Raw genomic sequence first — 15,805 nt, 5'->3', positions numbered from 1 at the left:
GAGAGCAAAGCTTCCAGAAGCAATGCAAACTAGTAAAATCCCCTTTGAAATGTCCTCACCATTTCCAAAGGGGCTGGACACACATTTCCAGTCCCAGGTACAGCACCTAGCCCCTCTGGCAGGACGAGCCTTCAGGACTAGAATTTCAACAAATTTAGCGTAACGCTCTTGCTCAGCATTTAAGTAAAACCTGGACTAAAATCTTTCAGGGTTTCCACACCCCCCAAACACCAATGTCTCCTTGTTTGCAGGTAGCGAGCAAACATCCCTTATTTCTTTAGGGCAAAACCGATCTTCTGTCTGCTGTAAGAGCTCACCCATCAGCAATATTATCCTCTCCCCACCCCAAGGGTAGCATTTTTGGATTTAGCCTGTGCAATGCAAACCTCAGCTGAACAACAAATCTGCCTCTCTGAATCTCCTTTGGAGAAGGAGAAGCAGGAAAGAGAGCAATGGGAAAGGTCCTAAATGACAGGTCCTGGCTTGGGCTGAGGAGCAAATGCTGAGAGGTTTGGGGTCCAAATAATCCTCCTGAAACACCTGGGAGAGCAATGTGATTTGGGATGGGGATTAAGGCTTGGGCAGGTCTATAGGTGGTCACAGGGGTGGTGCACACCGGCAGAGGTTGTAGCAATTCATCAGCGTGTAAAATGTTGGCTGAGTCAGCCCAAATCCTGACCGTGAGATGAGGAGTAGGAAATAACGGGATGCTCCCAGGGGAAGGGTGAGGGTGGGGAGCTGGTGGGACTGGGAGCTGCTATCAGCTGCTCTGCAGACAGCTGAGCAATGTGACACGGGCGATACAGGCTCCCTCCTCCTGTGGTCACACAGGGATCCTCCTGTTCAGACCCGAGGGCAAGTCCCAGAGCAATTATTCTCCGTGTCCTTGGGGCTCGCTCTGAGTGAGACTGCCCTGTAATCAGCAGAGCCTTGATGCAGGGGAAGCCCTGATTTTGAAGCAAAGTCTTGGATGGCCTCCAATACTTTTGCAGAAGTTGGCAAGAGAGGATAAGGCAGTGTCTTTGGCCCCATGGGAGGGCTGCTGTCATCCCGAACAGTGCTCTAGGGGTTCCTGGGAGCAGAGGGAGCCCCCAGGTCACTGTCTTGCAGCCCTGATGCAGCATTTAGCTATGCATCTCTAAATGTGGACCTAGACAGCAGGTCCTTTGGGAGTGTGATTTGATTTAAAGGTGGCTTTGGCCATGCTGTTCTTGCTGGAAGTGCCAGTGCCATGGGAGCTGCTCTCTGCCTCTCTCGTCTTCCCAACTGTGTGTCCAGAAAAGTTAAGAGTTGCAGAGAAAATATAAAAATACATGGCATTTATTTTTTGTACATAACCAAAGTGCTCATAATTAGTGTCTTTAGATGGAAAACCAGACAAGTTTCCTTTCCCCAAAGCAGGAGACTTGGTGCTACACTGTCAGGCTCATAATTTTAAAAAAATGCTCAATGTCCCTCTTTTCCTAGAAAGCACATTTTATAACTAAAAAAATATTTCAAAGGCACATTCTTATCAGGAAGGAATGAAGAAATGCTGCTTTTTCCTTGCAAGCCTCCCTCCAGCACCGCAGAGGTGTTCAGTGGTTGTGGCTGATAACGATCCGACTTGAGAGGAGAATGCAAAACAGAAGAATAATATTTACTTGAAGCTAACTGTAATTTTCACAAACGGTCACCCGAAGAGCCCAAATATCAGCAGAAAAGGGAAGCTGCTGTGTCTCTTTGCTGGAACGCTGCCTTCCCCACATGTAGGGCTGGGGCAATCTTATCTCCACCTGCTGCCTTGATTAATAGAGAAGGGGAACTGCTGTTCTGGCGATAAGAGGGGCCAGAGGCTTCTCTATCAATATGTAAACTTTGTATCAAAAAGGAAGACTGGGAGGCTCTAGGCAGGAGACACCTCTCCCGTAGATGGGTTTTGATTCTGTGTGAGCCAGCAAAAGGCACACCTAGTTTGTGCTGCCTTCTACACAGAGGAGAAAGGGGATGGGATGGAGGTGTGACCCCACTGCTTAATGTTTCCAGTTTGGGTTGAATAACGTCCACCATGAAGGATGATTTCCTGAAGTAGCAACTTTGTAATGTTTGTCCAAACTCCCTGCGCTAGATTATCAAATCCGGAAAGGACCATGTCAGTCAAACATGATATCTTGCCCTCCATGGCAGCCAGCATCTGCATTTGCCCTGTAAGATGGGTTGAACCACCAATAATTCATTAAAAAAATAATACCCAAAGGATGGAGAATCTTCCAAACACCTTGGCAAGCTGTGCCCGTGGTTTGAAATCATCTGGTTCCCCAAGTAGAGCATTGCTGACTTCAAGTCCAGCTCTGCATGCCCCCCCATTGTTAGAGAAGGAATGTCTTTATTTCCAGTGTCTTCGCCCCATGCTGGGAGTCCTGATAATCTCAAAACACCTTTTTTAATCCGCTCTTTGCAAACACTAATATGCTTGTGCTCTTGTGGTTTTTAATTATAAGGTGTTTTTTATAAACCCAGGTGATTCTTGCAGCCTTGCCTGTCTTAGGGGGGAAAAACATGTGGGGAAATTCAAGTGGAGACACTAGAGCAGGAAGCAGTCGCTGAGGATCAGCATCACGAGGAGGATGTGCAGAGCTGTGATGGGATGCTTTAGTGCCTTGGAGACACCAAGGTCTCTTCACTTTCTCCTTCAGCAAGTCCCTGCTCCAGAGCCACCCCCCACCTCTGTCCAACCTTCTTCCCAGCATCCAGTAGGTGTCCAGCATTTTTTCCACATTTTAAAACTCCATCCTCAATGCAGTTCTCCCTTTTTTGGGGTAAGGATTGGGATTGCAGGTCCATGTTCTTTAGGAAGGTGTCTTGGAATTTCCCGTTCTCTCCCCTGCTCTGTTTTAACTTTGTCTTAATTTCCCTAGTTTTTGGGGAAAGCTCTATGGGTTGCATTCCTCTGCCGTGCTCCTTTTTTTCCCCTCTCTGAATGTGAATCTGAGGGAGCTGAGGTGCCTTCATATGCAAAGAAATGCAAACACCTTCAATTAATTGTAGTATACAATAACTGGCAGGAGGTTATACAGCATTTTGTCTTGTTTCTCTGCCTTTCTCCCGGAGGATTATTCAGGGGTGAATATCTCAGTGGTTGTATTTAAAAAAAAAAAAAATTTAAACCCCCACATCTCCTTCAGAGATATTTTTTTCCCATATTCCTGGACAATTTGTCAGCCACAAAACTGTGCATTAAAGGAGGGTCATTCACGCCCTCTGTTAGGATCCTCCTCCCCACAGGCTGCTGGTGTGTTCCCTCCCGGCTGCTTTGATAAATGGGAAGAAAAAAATGGGTGTTTTAGGATATAGGCTTGCAGAAGGGTTTCTTGGGCCCTGAGAAACTCCTCCATTTGCAAAAGAAGGCTGTTTTCATAAGGACCAGTTTGGCTTCCAGCAAGCCCTTCCCCTATGAAGGGGAAGAGTCCAGGGAGGTAAATCTCAGCCTTTGGGGTTGGGAGGACGGGTTTGGCTCCTCCAGCCCCAAGCAAGGGGTGTCTCTGGCTGTCCTGCAGCAGTTCCACTTGTGGTCTCTCCTGATGCCCTCATTGCAGCATTTTCCTTTTTAAAAGATGGTGGTGGAGGAGTTGGGCAGAACCCTGCAGCTCACATGGGACTCACAGAGAATTGGGGTGCCTGACAGGCAGTTAACCAGTCCCAAAGTGCTCTGAGTCCTCTATTCTTCTGCTGTCAGCAGGAGGCTGCAGACCTTGGAGTTGGCCTGGTGCAAGGCAAACTCCTGCCCGGGCACGGTGCCCTGCCTGCCTTTTCGAGCAGTGCTTCTCTGGCTCCCAGCAGACTTGGAAACAGTTAAGATTTCCCTGTGAGACAAGGGGACAGCAAGATGGTCAGGAGGCTGTGGGGGACCTCATCCTCCTCCCAGACCAGCATATTCACCTGCAGGGCTTCTCCTGATGGTCCAGGCCCATCACCATGAACTTGTGGTGTCCTTGACCCCCTCCCAACTGGTTTCAACCCACTGTGCTCAATAAGCGTACAATCATTGATTCCCTCCTCTCCCCAAGAAGTTCCCCTTTATCTCAAGCAGGTCATGATGTTTCTACAGGATCTGGCTGTATTCAGAGTTTACCTGTACGGGACCTGCTCCTCTCTCAGCTGCAGGCACATGAGCACCGGGCTGCTGGAAAACCTCAGCATGGTGTCAAACTGGACTGAGGTTTTCACCTCTGTCTGGCTTCTCAGAGTGGCTTGGAGGAAAGGGGCATCTAGTTCTGCCTGGAAATCAATGGTGAGACTTCCCCTGGGAGAGAGAAACATGTGGTCTGGTCACCAAGCAATGGTCACCATACACTGGCACCAAACAACCCAATAAAGATCTTAATTGTAGGTTTGGCCATGGAAAAGGAGTGTGTAACCAACACCCACCAGACTCTTACCCAATGTGTCCACTGGGAAGGGCTGGACCGAGCAGAAGAAGAGCAGGGAACAGTGGAAAGCCAGCCTAAGGTGGAGCATCCCTCATGCTGGATACTGAGCCCCCCAAGTACCCGACATCCCCAGGGCCACATAGTTTTCCACCCACTGACCTTGTGTTGATGCTGGTTTTCAGTTCCTGCTCCCAAATGCTCATGTCCATGTCGGCTGAAATGTCAAGCCCCAGCCCGCCCTGGAGTTTGATGACCACTTGGAAGCCAGACTGTAGAGGAATGACCTGAGAGATAGAGAAGGCAGAACTTGCTTTGAATACATGCTGCTCTTGGCTGCACAGCTGATAAGAGCAGCTATGCTGGGACTGCCCATCCTAACCCTGCAGCTGGGCTTTTGTAGGAGGAACTCAAGCCATGTGTGTCCCATGGCAGAGCCATTCACTGGGATTGGGCATGGAGGCAGGTCACCTCCCCCATCCAGTACCTGGTGGTGGTCCATCAGCAGAAGGTTCCCTTTGACCACACTTGCGGTCTCTCCACTGCTTAACAGGACCTTGGCCATTAAGTCTGTATATCCCCGGAAGAAGACGATCGGCCGCAATTGAACATCAAAGAAGATGGCAGACATCCCAGCCATGAGTTCTGGCTCCTCTTCTTCTGAGACGTTTTCTCCCAGCATCGACTCCATCCCTTGTGCTTCAATAGTGACCTAAAACACAGAAGTGGAGATGTGCAAGCTGCACAGAGCAAAGCTGGAGAGTCTGTTCCATGCCCCCTAACACTATTTGAGTTGTTTTACCCACACACCTGAGCTGCGCAAAGCTGCTGGCCGTGGCTGAGCAGTGAGAAGTCAGAGACGCTTTTCCTCAGGAAACCACCCTCCAAAAAGAGTAGATCCAGCCCGAAGGTGGAAAGCAGGTCCTGGGTGGCTGAAAGGCAGAGAGACACCCATAAGCATCCTCAGGCAACAACTGGCACATCTCTGTTTGCGAACAAGCTAGTGAATGGTGGTGAACCATAAATGCTCCAAGAACAGGGCGTGAAGGCTGACAAGAAAATTAAGAGTCTGTAGGAGCGATGTGCGAGGCTGGAATCCCAGCAAGCGCATACTCAGTGGCTGGTGCCACCAAGTCATCTCTCAACAGGATGGGGGCAGTTTCTTAAAAGAGCTTATTCAGATTGATTGCAGGAATTGGGAGGTCACTGGGTATGTCTTAAAAAAAAATTGAAAGCTGCCTCAATAGATTGTATGGCCAGTGCTGTAGAGCTGTCCCATCTCTGGCCAGTACGGCTGACCTGCACAGATCTCATACGTTAGCCATTAAATATCTAATAAAGCTAATCTGTTCGGGGGGGAGGCCTCTCTGCACCATCTCCTTCCTTTCTTGCAATAATCAAAGGATTTAACATTGCAATGTTTTTCTTTCAGATGTTGGCTATTTTGCCTCTGCCTTACAAGGCTAGGTGGAGATAATTTGAAGAGGGAAATGAGATCCAAGGGGCCAAGATTTAAGCAGATACTTAGCAAGCATTACTTGTGGCAGTCTCTCTGAAGCTTGATGATTTTTATCTCACTACAAGGATTCTCCTCTTTGAAAAGCTTATTAAAAATACTTGAAGGAACTGAGGAATGGAGCTAAACATCTTGACTTATCAGGAAAAGCACAGAAACTCCCACCTATAATCTACCATTGGTTTTACCTCCAGCTGAAGTTCCTCTTCCAAATTAGCAGGATTTTAGAAAAGGATGTGGCACAGCCTAGCCCTCCTGCTGTAGAAATCTGTGTGGTTGCAGGGGTGTCAGAGAGAGGTGTATATATACCTCAGGTGCCGGAAGGCATGCTCAGAAACTTCACAGTGAGATTTCGGGGCATTTCTATAAAGCTGAGGCCTCTTGTTAAAGCTGCCTTTCCCCCCAGCCCCTCCTTTAGCCATTTGAGGGAACCATGGGGTTGGTGTGCTCCATGGTGTCACCTGTCAGAGGTCCTGAGAAAGATGAAGAGATGCCAGCTTTCGAGAAGAAGTTGTAATTATTTATTCGTGGGTCTCTCATGATGTCTTTTATTATCTTCCTGGAAGCAAGAGAGAAAGGGTAAGTCAGCACCAGGAAGGAAGGGAACATGTCAGTAGTCATTACAGAAGGCTATACAAAGAAGGAAATAGAAATTTCCAAACTATTTCTTTCGGCTGCCCAGAGAATCATAGAATCATAGAATCATTAAGGTTGGAAAAGACCTCAAGGATCATCAAGTCCAACCCACACCACCTAACTCACTAAACCATGTCCCTAAGCACCACATCTACACGTTTCTTGAACACCTCCAGGGATGGTGACTCAACCACCTCCCTGGGTAGCCTGTTCTAATGTCTGACCACTCTTTCAGTGAAGAAATTTTCCCTAATATCCAGCCTAGAAGTGTGAGCAAAAAAGGAAATTAGAAGATGGGGGCTATCCTGGAATTTTCTTCTCCTCTGGTTTACTGGGATAAACCACTTGGATATTTTGGTGCAGCTTTTGCTTAGCTTTCGAAAAATGTTAGTGCTCAGTTCGTTCTGTGCAGATAGGGAGATTAATGCAGTTACAAATTGTGTGCTGCCCTGCAAGCCAGTGCTTTGCCCTCCAAGGACTCTGCTGAAACCATGAGCCTGGGTCCCACTGTTGCAGGGCAGGATGAGGAGGGATGCTGGGTTTCGGCTTGGCTGGGCAGTATCTGCAGTGAGCATCCCTACTCTTTCCTTCCTCCAGCAGTTGGGAATTCCTGTGCATCCGCAATGCCAGCTCCAAGAAGTGATGCTGGCATGCTTTAAAGGCACGCTGGGTCAAAAGTCACAGCAGGAGTGTGGAGGAGGAAAAAAAGTGATGTAGAGTTAGGGGGTGGAAAATGTAACCTTCCCCTCACCTTGCTGGGTGGTGGTCAGCACGCAGGCTGCTCTGGACCTTCAGCAGCAGAAATGTTGCCATCTCAGTCTCCAGCTGGTTGGTTGCCAGCAGGATGTTGATGACATCCATGGGCGAGGGATCATTATCCAGAAGGATTTCTGCAGCGGCCAGGCGACAGGTTTTGTCGTAGCTCTTCTCCTTCTCGTGGAAAATCCTCCTCATTGCTCGTTTCACCTGATGCAATAGGGCCATTAAAATTGTGCTGTTAGGGTGGCAACGTGCAAACAACATCTTCATTTGCACCCCAATGGCTTGGCTTCAAATGGGAAGAGGAGCACCAGAGCCTTGGTGGCTTTGTTTTGTACCTTACTGGAGATGTGCTGAGTGGGGAATCGCCTCAGGGCAGAGATGGCTGCAGCTGCGATGGTGGCAGGACCCTCCTCAGCGTGGTCCAGGAGGGTGGGGATGGTTTCAGGGAGCGCTGCATTCCCCAGGGCCAGCAGGTAAATGACCACCTCAGCCTCCTCCGTGGCATCTCTCAGCCCCCTGAGGATGGTCTTGACCCCATGCTCCACCTCCTGTGTGGGGTTTGCAGGAGGGCAGACGAGAAGGAGAGTGAGGTGAGGGGCAGGAGATGTTCTGGGCATCCCCAGAGGAAGGGGGAATGTCCAAAAAAGCCAAGCATAGGGATTTGCAGAGGACCCACCTGCAGCCTGCACAGCTTCTGCTGGCACAGCTTGCCGACCAGAGAGCCCGTGGCAACTATTCCTGTCTGCCAAATTTCGGGGGCCAGCTGCTTCCCATCCAGCTTGTCCTGGGCACCAGGAAAGGGGTATAAGGAAATAGAGAGGGGGAAAAAAACGGGAAAAATTGAAATGAGTATATTTTACTTATTATCCCTAAGTGTTTACCAAAAAATAAGGAAAAACTAGTTCTTACTTGGAAGGAGGAAATGCATAGTTTAATTGGATAAAAATGCTCGTTTTTCACAGTGGCTTTTAATTAAGCTTTTATTATCTGTAATGCACTGATATAAAGCACTTTCTGCTGAATGCTTCTTCTCTGAGGAGCATCTACTCCCATCACCAGTGTCCCATTAAAAGCACATAAAATAATCACATAAGCAGGAAGATGTATTTCTACAGAGATATATCTTCCTTTTTCAGGAAAATACACTTACTATTCCCAAACTGCCTGAAATGGGGTGAGGATCCATCCCAGACACAGGACCCTCAGGGAGGGAGAAAAATATCTGTACTTACTAACACCAGGCGGAGAAGCTCTCCTGAAGGCCGGGGAGAGAAAGCTGCCGCGTAGAGAAACTTCTCCAGCAGGGACTTGGGCTCCTTGCTGAAATCCAGAAAATCTGAGAGAGCTGCCAGGGATGCCACTGACTGCCCGGCCACCGCCGCCTCCACGACAAAGGGGCTGGAGAGGAGAGAGGTCATCAGAGGCAGAAAATTTTGCAAATTTTGGCAAGACAGCCCCTGGGAGTCTCACAGCATCTCCTCGGGCGCTCTCCTCAGCAGCTCCAGGACGTCTCTCTTCTTGGTGCTGCGCAGCATCTGGACGAATTGCTGGAACTGCCATGTGGTCGCCACCTTCGAGGTGTCCGTTTTGACTCTCTGGCTGTCGAAAGCCTTTAGGTAGGCTCTCAGCTGCAAAGATGAGGTTTGTTAGGTGGAATTTAACCTCTTTTACCCCAATCCTGAATCATAGAATGGTTTGGGTTGGGAGGGACCTTAAAGTTCATCTAGTTCCAACCTCCTGCCATGGACAGGGACATCTCCCACTAGCCCAGGTTGCTCAAAGCCTCATCCAGCCTGGCCTTGAACCCCTCCAGGGATGGGGCATCCACAGCTTCTCTGGGCAACCTGTGCCAGTGTCTCACTACCATCACAGTAAAGACTTTCTTTCTAATATCTAGTCTAAATGTGCCCTCTTACATTTCAGGAGAGGTGACAGGTCAGGGTGCTCATCCTGCCTTGACAGCAGTAACCAGCCCCTCCAAATGCACCACTGTGGTTTATCCCCTAATCCTCCAATTTTCTCCTGCCCACCCAGGTGCCCAGATTGGGGCAGAGCATCACTGACCGATGGGCAGTGGGTGCAGACCCTCTTGAAGGGCAGGCTGGCCATGCCCAGGGGCTGGTGCCGTCCCTCCATGCCAGCCAGCGCATCCTCGAGGCTTTGTCCAGCCACTTCTGCTGGGCCAGGCATGGGAGGAGACACGAGCTGGAGATGCTGCCTGTGGAGGGAGAAGAAACCATTGGGAAGCACTTCATCATTTACACCCTCCCTGGTTCAGGGGCTGGTTGGGTTTGTGTAGGTTTGGAGAAGGAGGAGATGTGGAGGAAAGCTGGCAAAGGGTGCTTGGTATTCTCCTCGTGCCATGCCCAACTGCTTTACCAGGCTGTGCCAGGAGAGCAGTGAATGCTTTAGCTCCAGCAGATGCATGTTCATCTCATGCTGGGATACCCGGTTCAGGCAGTGGTAAGGGGGCATTGCTCACCTTGAAATGATTTTGACACCGGTGGTGGACCTCAGGGCTGGAGACAGCACATGGCTTTCCTCTGCCAGCACCGATTGGAGGAGGTTGTCTTTCACCATGTACTGGCTTCTGCTAGTGGACTGCCACTGGACTCCAAAAATCTGTAAAAAGAGAAAGCAAGGAGGAATGACGCAACCTTTTATCTCCTCCCCTTTCCCCAGGAGATTTCTCTACTTTCTATTAGCAGCAAAAGAGCTTTCTAGTCCACAAGGTCACCTGCTTTCCCTGCAAAACATATGAAAGCAAAATCCAGAAGAGCCCAGCCTCTTCCCAGACATGGGAGAAGGCAGCACCAGGTGAGGACCATGGTATGGTGATGATCTTGCCTGTGACTGATGTGGGGAGATGGACTGGTGACACCTTGGGGACTGTCTCTTTCATTACAACATGGTGTCACTCTGGTTCAGCCACAGCAGAAAAGGGCAGGAGGGGGAGGAGGAGATGCCCCTGCCTGGTGTAGGTGATGCCTGGAGATTGCAAACTGGAAATAGATTCTTCCCAAAGCATCGCCTTTCTTTCAAGCCCATTCAATGGTCCTAGCTCCGTAGCTGCCCCAGCACAGCTACATGGCGTGGGAAGAGGTATGGCCCTCAGTGCCAACCCCCACCTCATCCTGACGAGCATCAGCAAGGACATTCTCTGAGTGAATGAGAAAGCTGAGCAACAGCAGTGTCCGCTGAGTACATGCCCAAAACTGTTTAACTTCCTCGTTGTGTTGAGTGGTGGCCTTGGGGAAGCTCTCAGAATTTTTTTTCCTTCTGAAAGAAATGATGCACTTGCTGGACTTCACCTCTGCCTCGTGTCTTGGCCCCGGCAAGGGGAATGTCAGTCATGCCTGGAGATGTTATCGGAGCAGCTGGGCTTGCATGTGGCAGGTCTTGCGGAAGCGGGAAGAACTGAACCATGTGCAAGATGTGGTTTTTGACAGGCAACAGCATTAGCAATAATAATATCATCACTATTTTAACAGAGAATTGTTTTATCCATAGGCTTTGCCTTTTACAGAGCTGGCCAGCATCATTATTTTGCTGCCACAGCTACGGATATGAGCAAGGACCAGAGAGCTGCCTCAATCCAGACAGCAGCCTTGTGGGAAAACCCTATTGCCAAAAATATGCTATGCAGGGTTTGGTACTTTCTTGGATAAGTTTGCCATGATTCATATCCCAAAAATTATTATATGAACACTCAGAGTCTGACTGCCTGGTGTCAAGACCCCTGCCAAAGCCCATGGGCTCTCTGTGCAGCGATGTCCATTTTTATATTTAATTCAGTACTATATGTGTATTAGAAAGCCCCCTCAACTTTAATCATGGCAGGTATAACTGTAATAAGACCACAGGGTTTCATCTATTTACGTCAGGGCTGAACACCGGCTACTGCTTTAAATGAAACAAGAAGCAGCTTTTGGTCGTGTCCCCTGTCAACCTAACCCCAATCCAATGGGTCTGAGATCTAGAAAACATTTCTGTATCTCCACCTTCCCAAGCAGGATTAGCTGACAGGTCAGAAATGATAACAAGGATGGGGATGGGATGACCCAGGACATCTTTTCTGCTCCAACCCGTCTCAAATGTTCCTCTTGAGGCGTGTTGGTGTTTCCCACTTTGGGTATGGGTCTAAGAGCTGGAGCCCCACCCCAAGCTAGTGCCGAAGGCTAAAGCCAGCTGGGAGTGGGACTCACAGCCCACCTGTAGGAAGATTTTGGGGACAACCCTGATGGAGCCCACCACCGCGAGAGTAATGGACTTGCTTTGTTCACAGAGGTGAATCCAGACTCAGGCTTTGTGCAGCTGAAGAGATCTTTTGTCTTTGTTATGGAGTGGTTGGACACAGTGTATGTGACTTGGCAGCTCCCAGAGACATCCTCCTGAAACACAAATGTGAGTGACCATGGTTAAGGGTGATCAGCTTTGATCAAGCCTGAATAAAATAATCTGTGTAGAGGACAGATGCAAAGCACAAACTAATAAACAAAAAAATAACTGAAAAGCTAGAAACTGGGCCATGTTTGGGGGTGTTGGATAGCCCCAAGTCCATCTGGGCAGGAAATTGGCTTTTGCAAATTTAGGTTAGCACAAGCAAGCAGCACCTTTGTGTCTGCATGTTGGGCTTTGAGGTTATTTCATGTTGTTCACAGGTCACTCCAGCACCAGTTGAGCTCTGGGAGGGAGGGATTTCCCTGCTGGATTGAAGCAAATCCCACTTGGCAGAGATACCTGTAGAGTTTTTTTTCCTCCAATTTTCCTACTTTTTTGGGAAAGACAATGACTTTGTTAAGTGTGCCCATTCCTGAAAACCACGTACAGATAATTTCATTTTAAATCTTCTGTCTTTCCAACAGCCATCCTTGCTCATAGGACAGGGGCAGCTGGATCAGCAAAGCCCGTGATGCTTTTCCTGAATTGTGCCTCTGCTGAAGCACCCGGGCTGGCTGTGCTTTGGGGCATGGTCCCTGGATTTTGGGCAGGATCTGGCCCTGGCTCTGCACCTACCTCCACTGTGGTGCCAGCGTGGGGCTGGAGCTGGAGCAGGCTGACAATGCCTCGCTTGAAGTTGGAGATCAGGATGCTTTCTGCTTCATCCCCATACAAGGCTTTGACCTAGGAGGGCAAGAGATGGGAGCTGCGTGTGAGGATGGTTCTGGGGTCTTTGCTGCCTTCCCTGCTGAAAGGCATCCCCCTCCAACCTAAGCAACACCCTGTAAATACCCAAAGAATTTTCTCAAGGACGATCTTATCCCTCAACAGCATGGGCTTTGTGGATGCATGCCCACAATTTTTCCTGTTTTTTTCTCCCGATGATTTTCCCAAGCCTTAGAGAAGGTCAGAAAGGAGCTCACACTGCCCAGTTAAGACCGAGGCCCTTTTCATGCAGGATGTTGTGGCTCCAGCTGAGCCTGCAGACCCTTTGGAGGATGGGGCTGCATCTAGGGTCCCACTGCACCCTGCATGAGACCTGCATTTGTGACCCTGTCCGGTTCCTGGTGTTCTGATACGAAATCAGAGGTGGAACAAGAGTTTGTATGGGCTTTGTAACCTCAAAAATTTGGGATGTGGGCAGGAGTGCTCTACAAAGGGCAGGAGAAAGTCCAGGTGGTGTCCATCTGACCTTCCCACTGCTCCAGGAGATGAACATGGGCTGCTGGAGCTCTGCCTGTGCCTCCTGGCTCAGGGCAATCTCTGCAGGAGGGCCTCCAGTGCTGTCCTGGCTCCTTTTCTCTTCTGGCTCCTGTTGGGCTTTCAGGTTTTGGATCTACAATAGATAGCAGAAGAGGACATAAAGCAGTGACCAAGCATGTCTGCTCTGAAGTTGCATCATTTTTTCAGGTGGCTTGGGGTAGAAAGGGAAGGGGCTAGAGAAAGAGAGCATTGCTGCTCCCAGGAGTACCCAGCTGCCATGGCTTTCCTACCTCACACACCTGCACCTGGAGCAGCTCTTCCCCGCCTCCATCCCTCCAGAGCTGATGAAGCTGGACCAATGCCTCAGCCTGCAACCAGGCTCCTGGCATGGACGTGTGGTCCAGCTGGACATTCAGGGTATAGCGGTACTGATACAGGGTCCCAGGCTGGAAGGAAAGCGGCTGCAGGTTCCCTAAGGAAAGATGTTGAATGTTTGTGGTTGCAGACCTCAGTCCTTCTGCTCACTGCAGCCAGCATTCTCCGTTCCAAAGAGGACCTGGGCTGGCAGGGATGCTTGCGACCTGCCTTGCCACCTGGAAGTGTCATTTTTATGTCAAGCAGTAGGTGGAGCTGATGTGTTTGGGGGAGAACAGGGGAAAGTTTTAATGGGAAATTGTTCATGCCTGCATTTTGGATATTTGGGTGTTCACGGGGTGACGGCTGGTTCCTGCCTGCATTTCCAGTCCTGCCTTAGAAACAATGGCCAGGGTGGCAGCCCTGTTGGGGACTTCAGGACTTTTCAAAAGTTCCAGAGGAACACAATTTAATCCTGAAGCAAAGTTTCCTGAGCATGCCCGTGGATGGGAGGGTATCTTGAAGTGTCTTTTCAGCATTGTGCATCAATTAGGACAATGCAACATTTTTATTTAGGGGAGAATAGAGGCCGTATTCCTCATAGCACGTGTTTCCCCTCAGAACTGCCAATTCTTAGTTAAATTGTTGGCTTTGTGATGGGGCAAAAAGAAGTTATCAGGGCAGTTTTAGATCCAAACCCCTTGCTTTAGTCTTATTTATCTAGAATTATTTGGAGTCCCTTTTCCTGTTCATATACAAATGTGACTGTAGGGGGGGAGGGTTGCCTTTGCTGTGACATAATCAATTTCATCTATTTTCTAAAGTCATTTGAAATTCTCCTGCAAATCTAATGTACATGCTGGGCTTCTGAAATATTTTATAGTTCTGCTACTTTTGTTATAATAACAAATGAAAGGAATCGATGGAAATCCAGCTCACTCCCTGGGGCTTTCCTCCATGAGTCAGACTGAGGAGTTTCTATATTTCTACACTGTATACAGTTTAAAAAACTCCAGCTCTCTGGTTTTCCTCACCCCCCAGGGACGTCTTCCACGGTCCAAATAAATTTCCCAATCTCGGAAGATGCTCAGACTGTTTGCAGTACTCTTCCTTCCCTGGTCGGGGAGATGTTGCATCCCCCGGAGCCCCGGAATGCTCTTTGTGTGCAGGGATGAGCATCCCACCTCTCAGGGTATCTGGGCCCCACCGTGTCCCTCAACCCAGGGCAGCCCAAAGTCTCTTACCTTTTGCTGTGGTCACAAAGGAAGAGTAAAACAGGCAAATGTATCCCCAAACTGCCTGTGGATTCATGGTAGATTCTGGGAGCTGGGCAGGAGACAGAGAAGGCAAAGGGGTGGGAGAGGGGCTATACAACAAAAGGGGGCAAGTCTGCAGCGTCAGGCGCTGGGGCCCAACCTCCTCCCTCTCCCCGCCTTACAGACCCGAGGAAAAGGCAAATAATTAAACCTGTGCACCAACCCCCAGCAGCCACCGAAGGTTTGGAAATCGGCTAAGGTTTGCCAAAGAACAGCTCGGGGTGGGGGGAAAGCTGCAAAAAAGAGCTTGCCAGAAGCATTGCAGGGTGGAGAAATTGCCAATTTGCTTTGATAGGGGAGGGGGATGCTCAGAAAGTGGCTCTGTCCCTTGGTGAACCGTCTCTTTCCACCAGAAGGGAAAGGGGAAGAAAATTGTTGCTTTTAAAATAAAAGAGCCAGAAGGGGGAAGGGGGAAAATCTGCTTTTCCGTCCTTTTAGTTAGAGGCTGGGATTTGCAGCCCGGAGGCTCAAGTTACTTAAAGGGCCAGGCTGGGGGGGATGGGGAGAGCCTGCCGATGGGTTGGGGGGTAACCGTGTTCTCGGTCCAAAAACAGCATGGGAAGGGGTTTGGGAGACGGGTGCCTTGCTGGTTGTGCTCCATGCAGCCTTGGCCCACAAACCACGCTTTATTTTATTTTATTTTATTTTCTGTGCATGAGCTCTCTGATTTGCTCAGTTTAATTGGTTTCTAAAGGTACTAGAGACTGCGAAGGGCCAAAGTCCCTCCAAAGTGGTGACGGAGTGGCTTGTGAAGTCTTTTGCCAAAAAGAGTGGGGAGAGCAGGGCACATCGTGCCCTTCTTGTGCAGGCAAAAATGTCATTATGGAAGCAATCTGTGTATTGCAGTAGGACCAAAACCCAACAGGTTTGGTGTTACGGCATTTTCAAGGGCACATATTCCAGCTCTGTGTCACCACTGCGCTTTTGGGCCACTACAGTGACTGGAAAATCAGGGTAGGTCCCACTGTGAGCTCCCTGGGGAAAGTCCAGCTACAGGTTTCCCATATGTGGTGTCTGCACTTGGTCCTCTGATGGTCTTTATGGACGAATATCCCCTGTTTAAATTGAAGCTTTTTTTTTCCTCTTTATTATTGTCTTTCTTTGAGTGATGATCATTAGGACTGCTCAAGATGTACCCTATGGGGTGTGACACTGTTAAGTTGGAAGGGTCT

The 15,805-nt window shown here is 49.2% G+C and overlaps 1 protein-coding gene across 1 annotated transcript; it reads right to left on the bottom strand.

The window, feature by feature from the left end:
• Positions 1 to 3,697: 3,697 nt before the first annotated feature.
• On the bottom strand, positions 3,698 to 14,628 carry LOC104472388 (microsomal triglyceride transfer protein large subunit-like). Its single transcript, XM_010088051.1, has 18 exons — positions 14,562 to 14,628; positions 13,263 to 13,435; positions 12,953 to 13,096; positions 12,337 to 12,444; positions 11,595 to 11,711; positions 9,803 to 9,942; positions 9,385 to 9,538; positions 8,791 to 8,948; positions 8,553 to 8,718; positions 7,997 to 8,104; positions 7,656 to 7,868; positions 7,310 to 7,524; positions 6,384 to 6,481; positions 5,217 to 5,338; positions 4,894 to 5,118; positions 4,569 to 4,693; positions 4,112 to 4,282; positions 3,698 to 3,842 (listed from the first exon to the last, which is right to left on the bottom strand). The coding sequence occupies exons 1-18, from the start codon at positions 14,626 to 14,628 to the stop codon at positions 3,698 to 3,700; spliced, it is 2,649 nt and encodes an 882-aa protein (XP_010086353.1).
• Positions 14,629 to 15,805: the final 1,177 nt, after the last annotated feature.

Source organism: Pterocles gutturalis, unplaced genomic scaffold, assembly GCF_000699245.1.
Source record: "Pterocles gutturalis isolate BGI_N339 unplaced genomic scaffold, ASM69924v1 scaffold48146, whole genome shotgun sequence".
Classification (NCBI taxonomy): domain Eukaryota; kingdom Metazoa; phylum Chordata; class Aves; order Pterocliformes; family Pteroclidae; genus Pterocles; species Pterocles gutturalis.
This window is presented reverse-complemented; position numbering and strand designations above follow the sequence as displayed.

Bases quoted from the DNA above. Each gene is read 5' to 3' on its own strand.
- LOC104472388 (XM_010088051.1), bottom strand. From the start codon at position 14,628: ATGAATCCACAGGCAGTTTGGGGATACATTTGCCTGTTTTACTCTTCC. The intron at 8,719-8,790 runs GTGAGACTCCCA...TCTCCTCTCCAG, and splicing joins AGAGCGCCCGAGGAGATGCT to CCCCTTTGTCGTGGAGGCGG. The intron at 3,843-4,111 runs GTAAACTCTGAA...CTTGTCTCACAG, and splicing joins GAGGAGCAGGTCCCGTACAG to GGAAATCTTAACTGTTTCCA.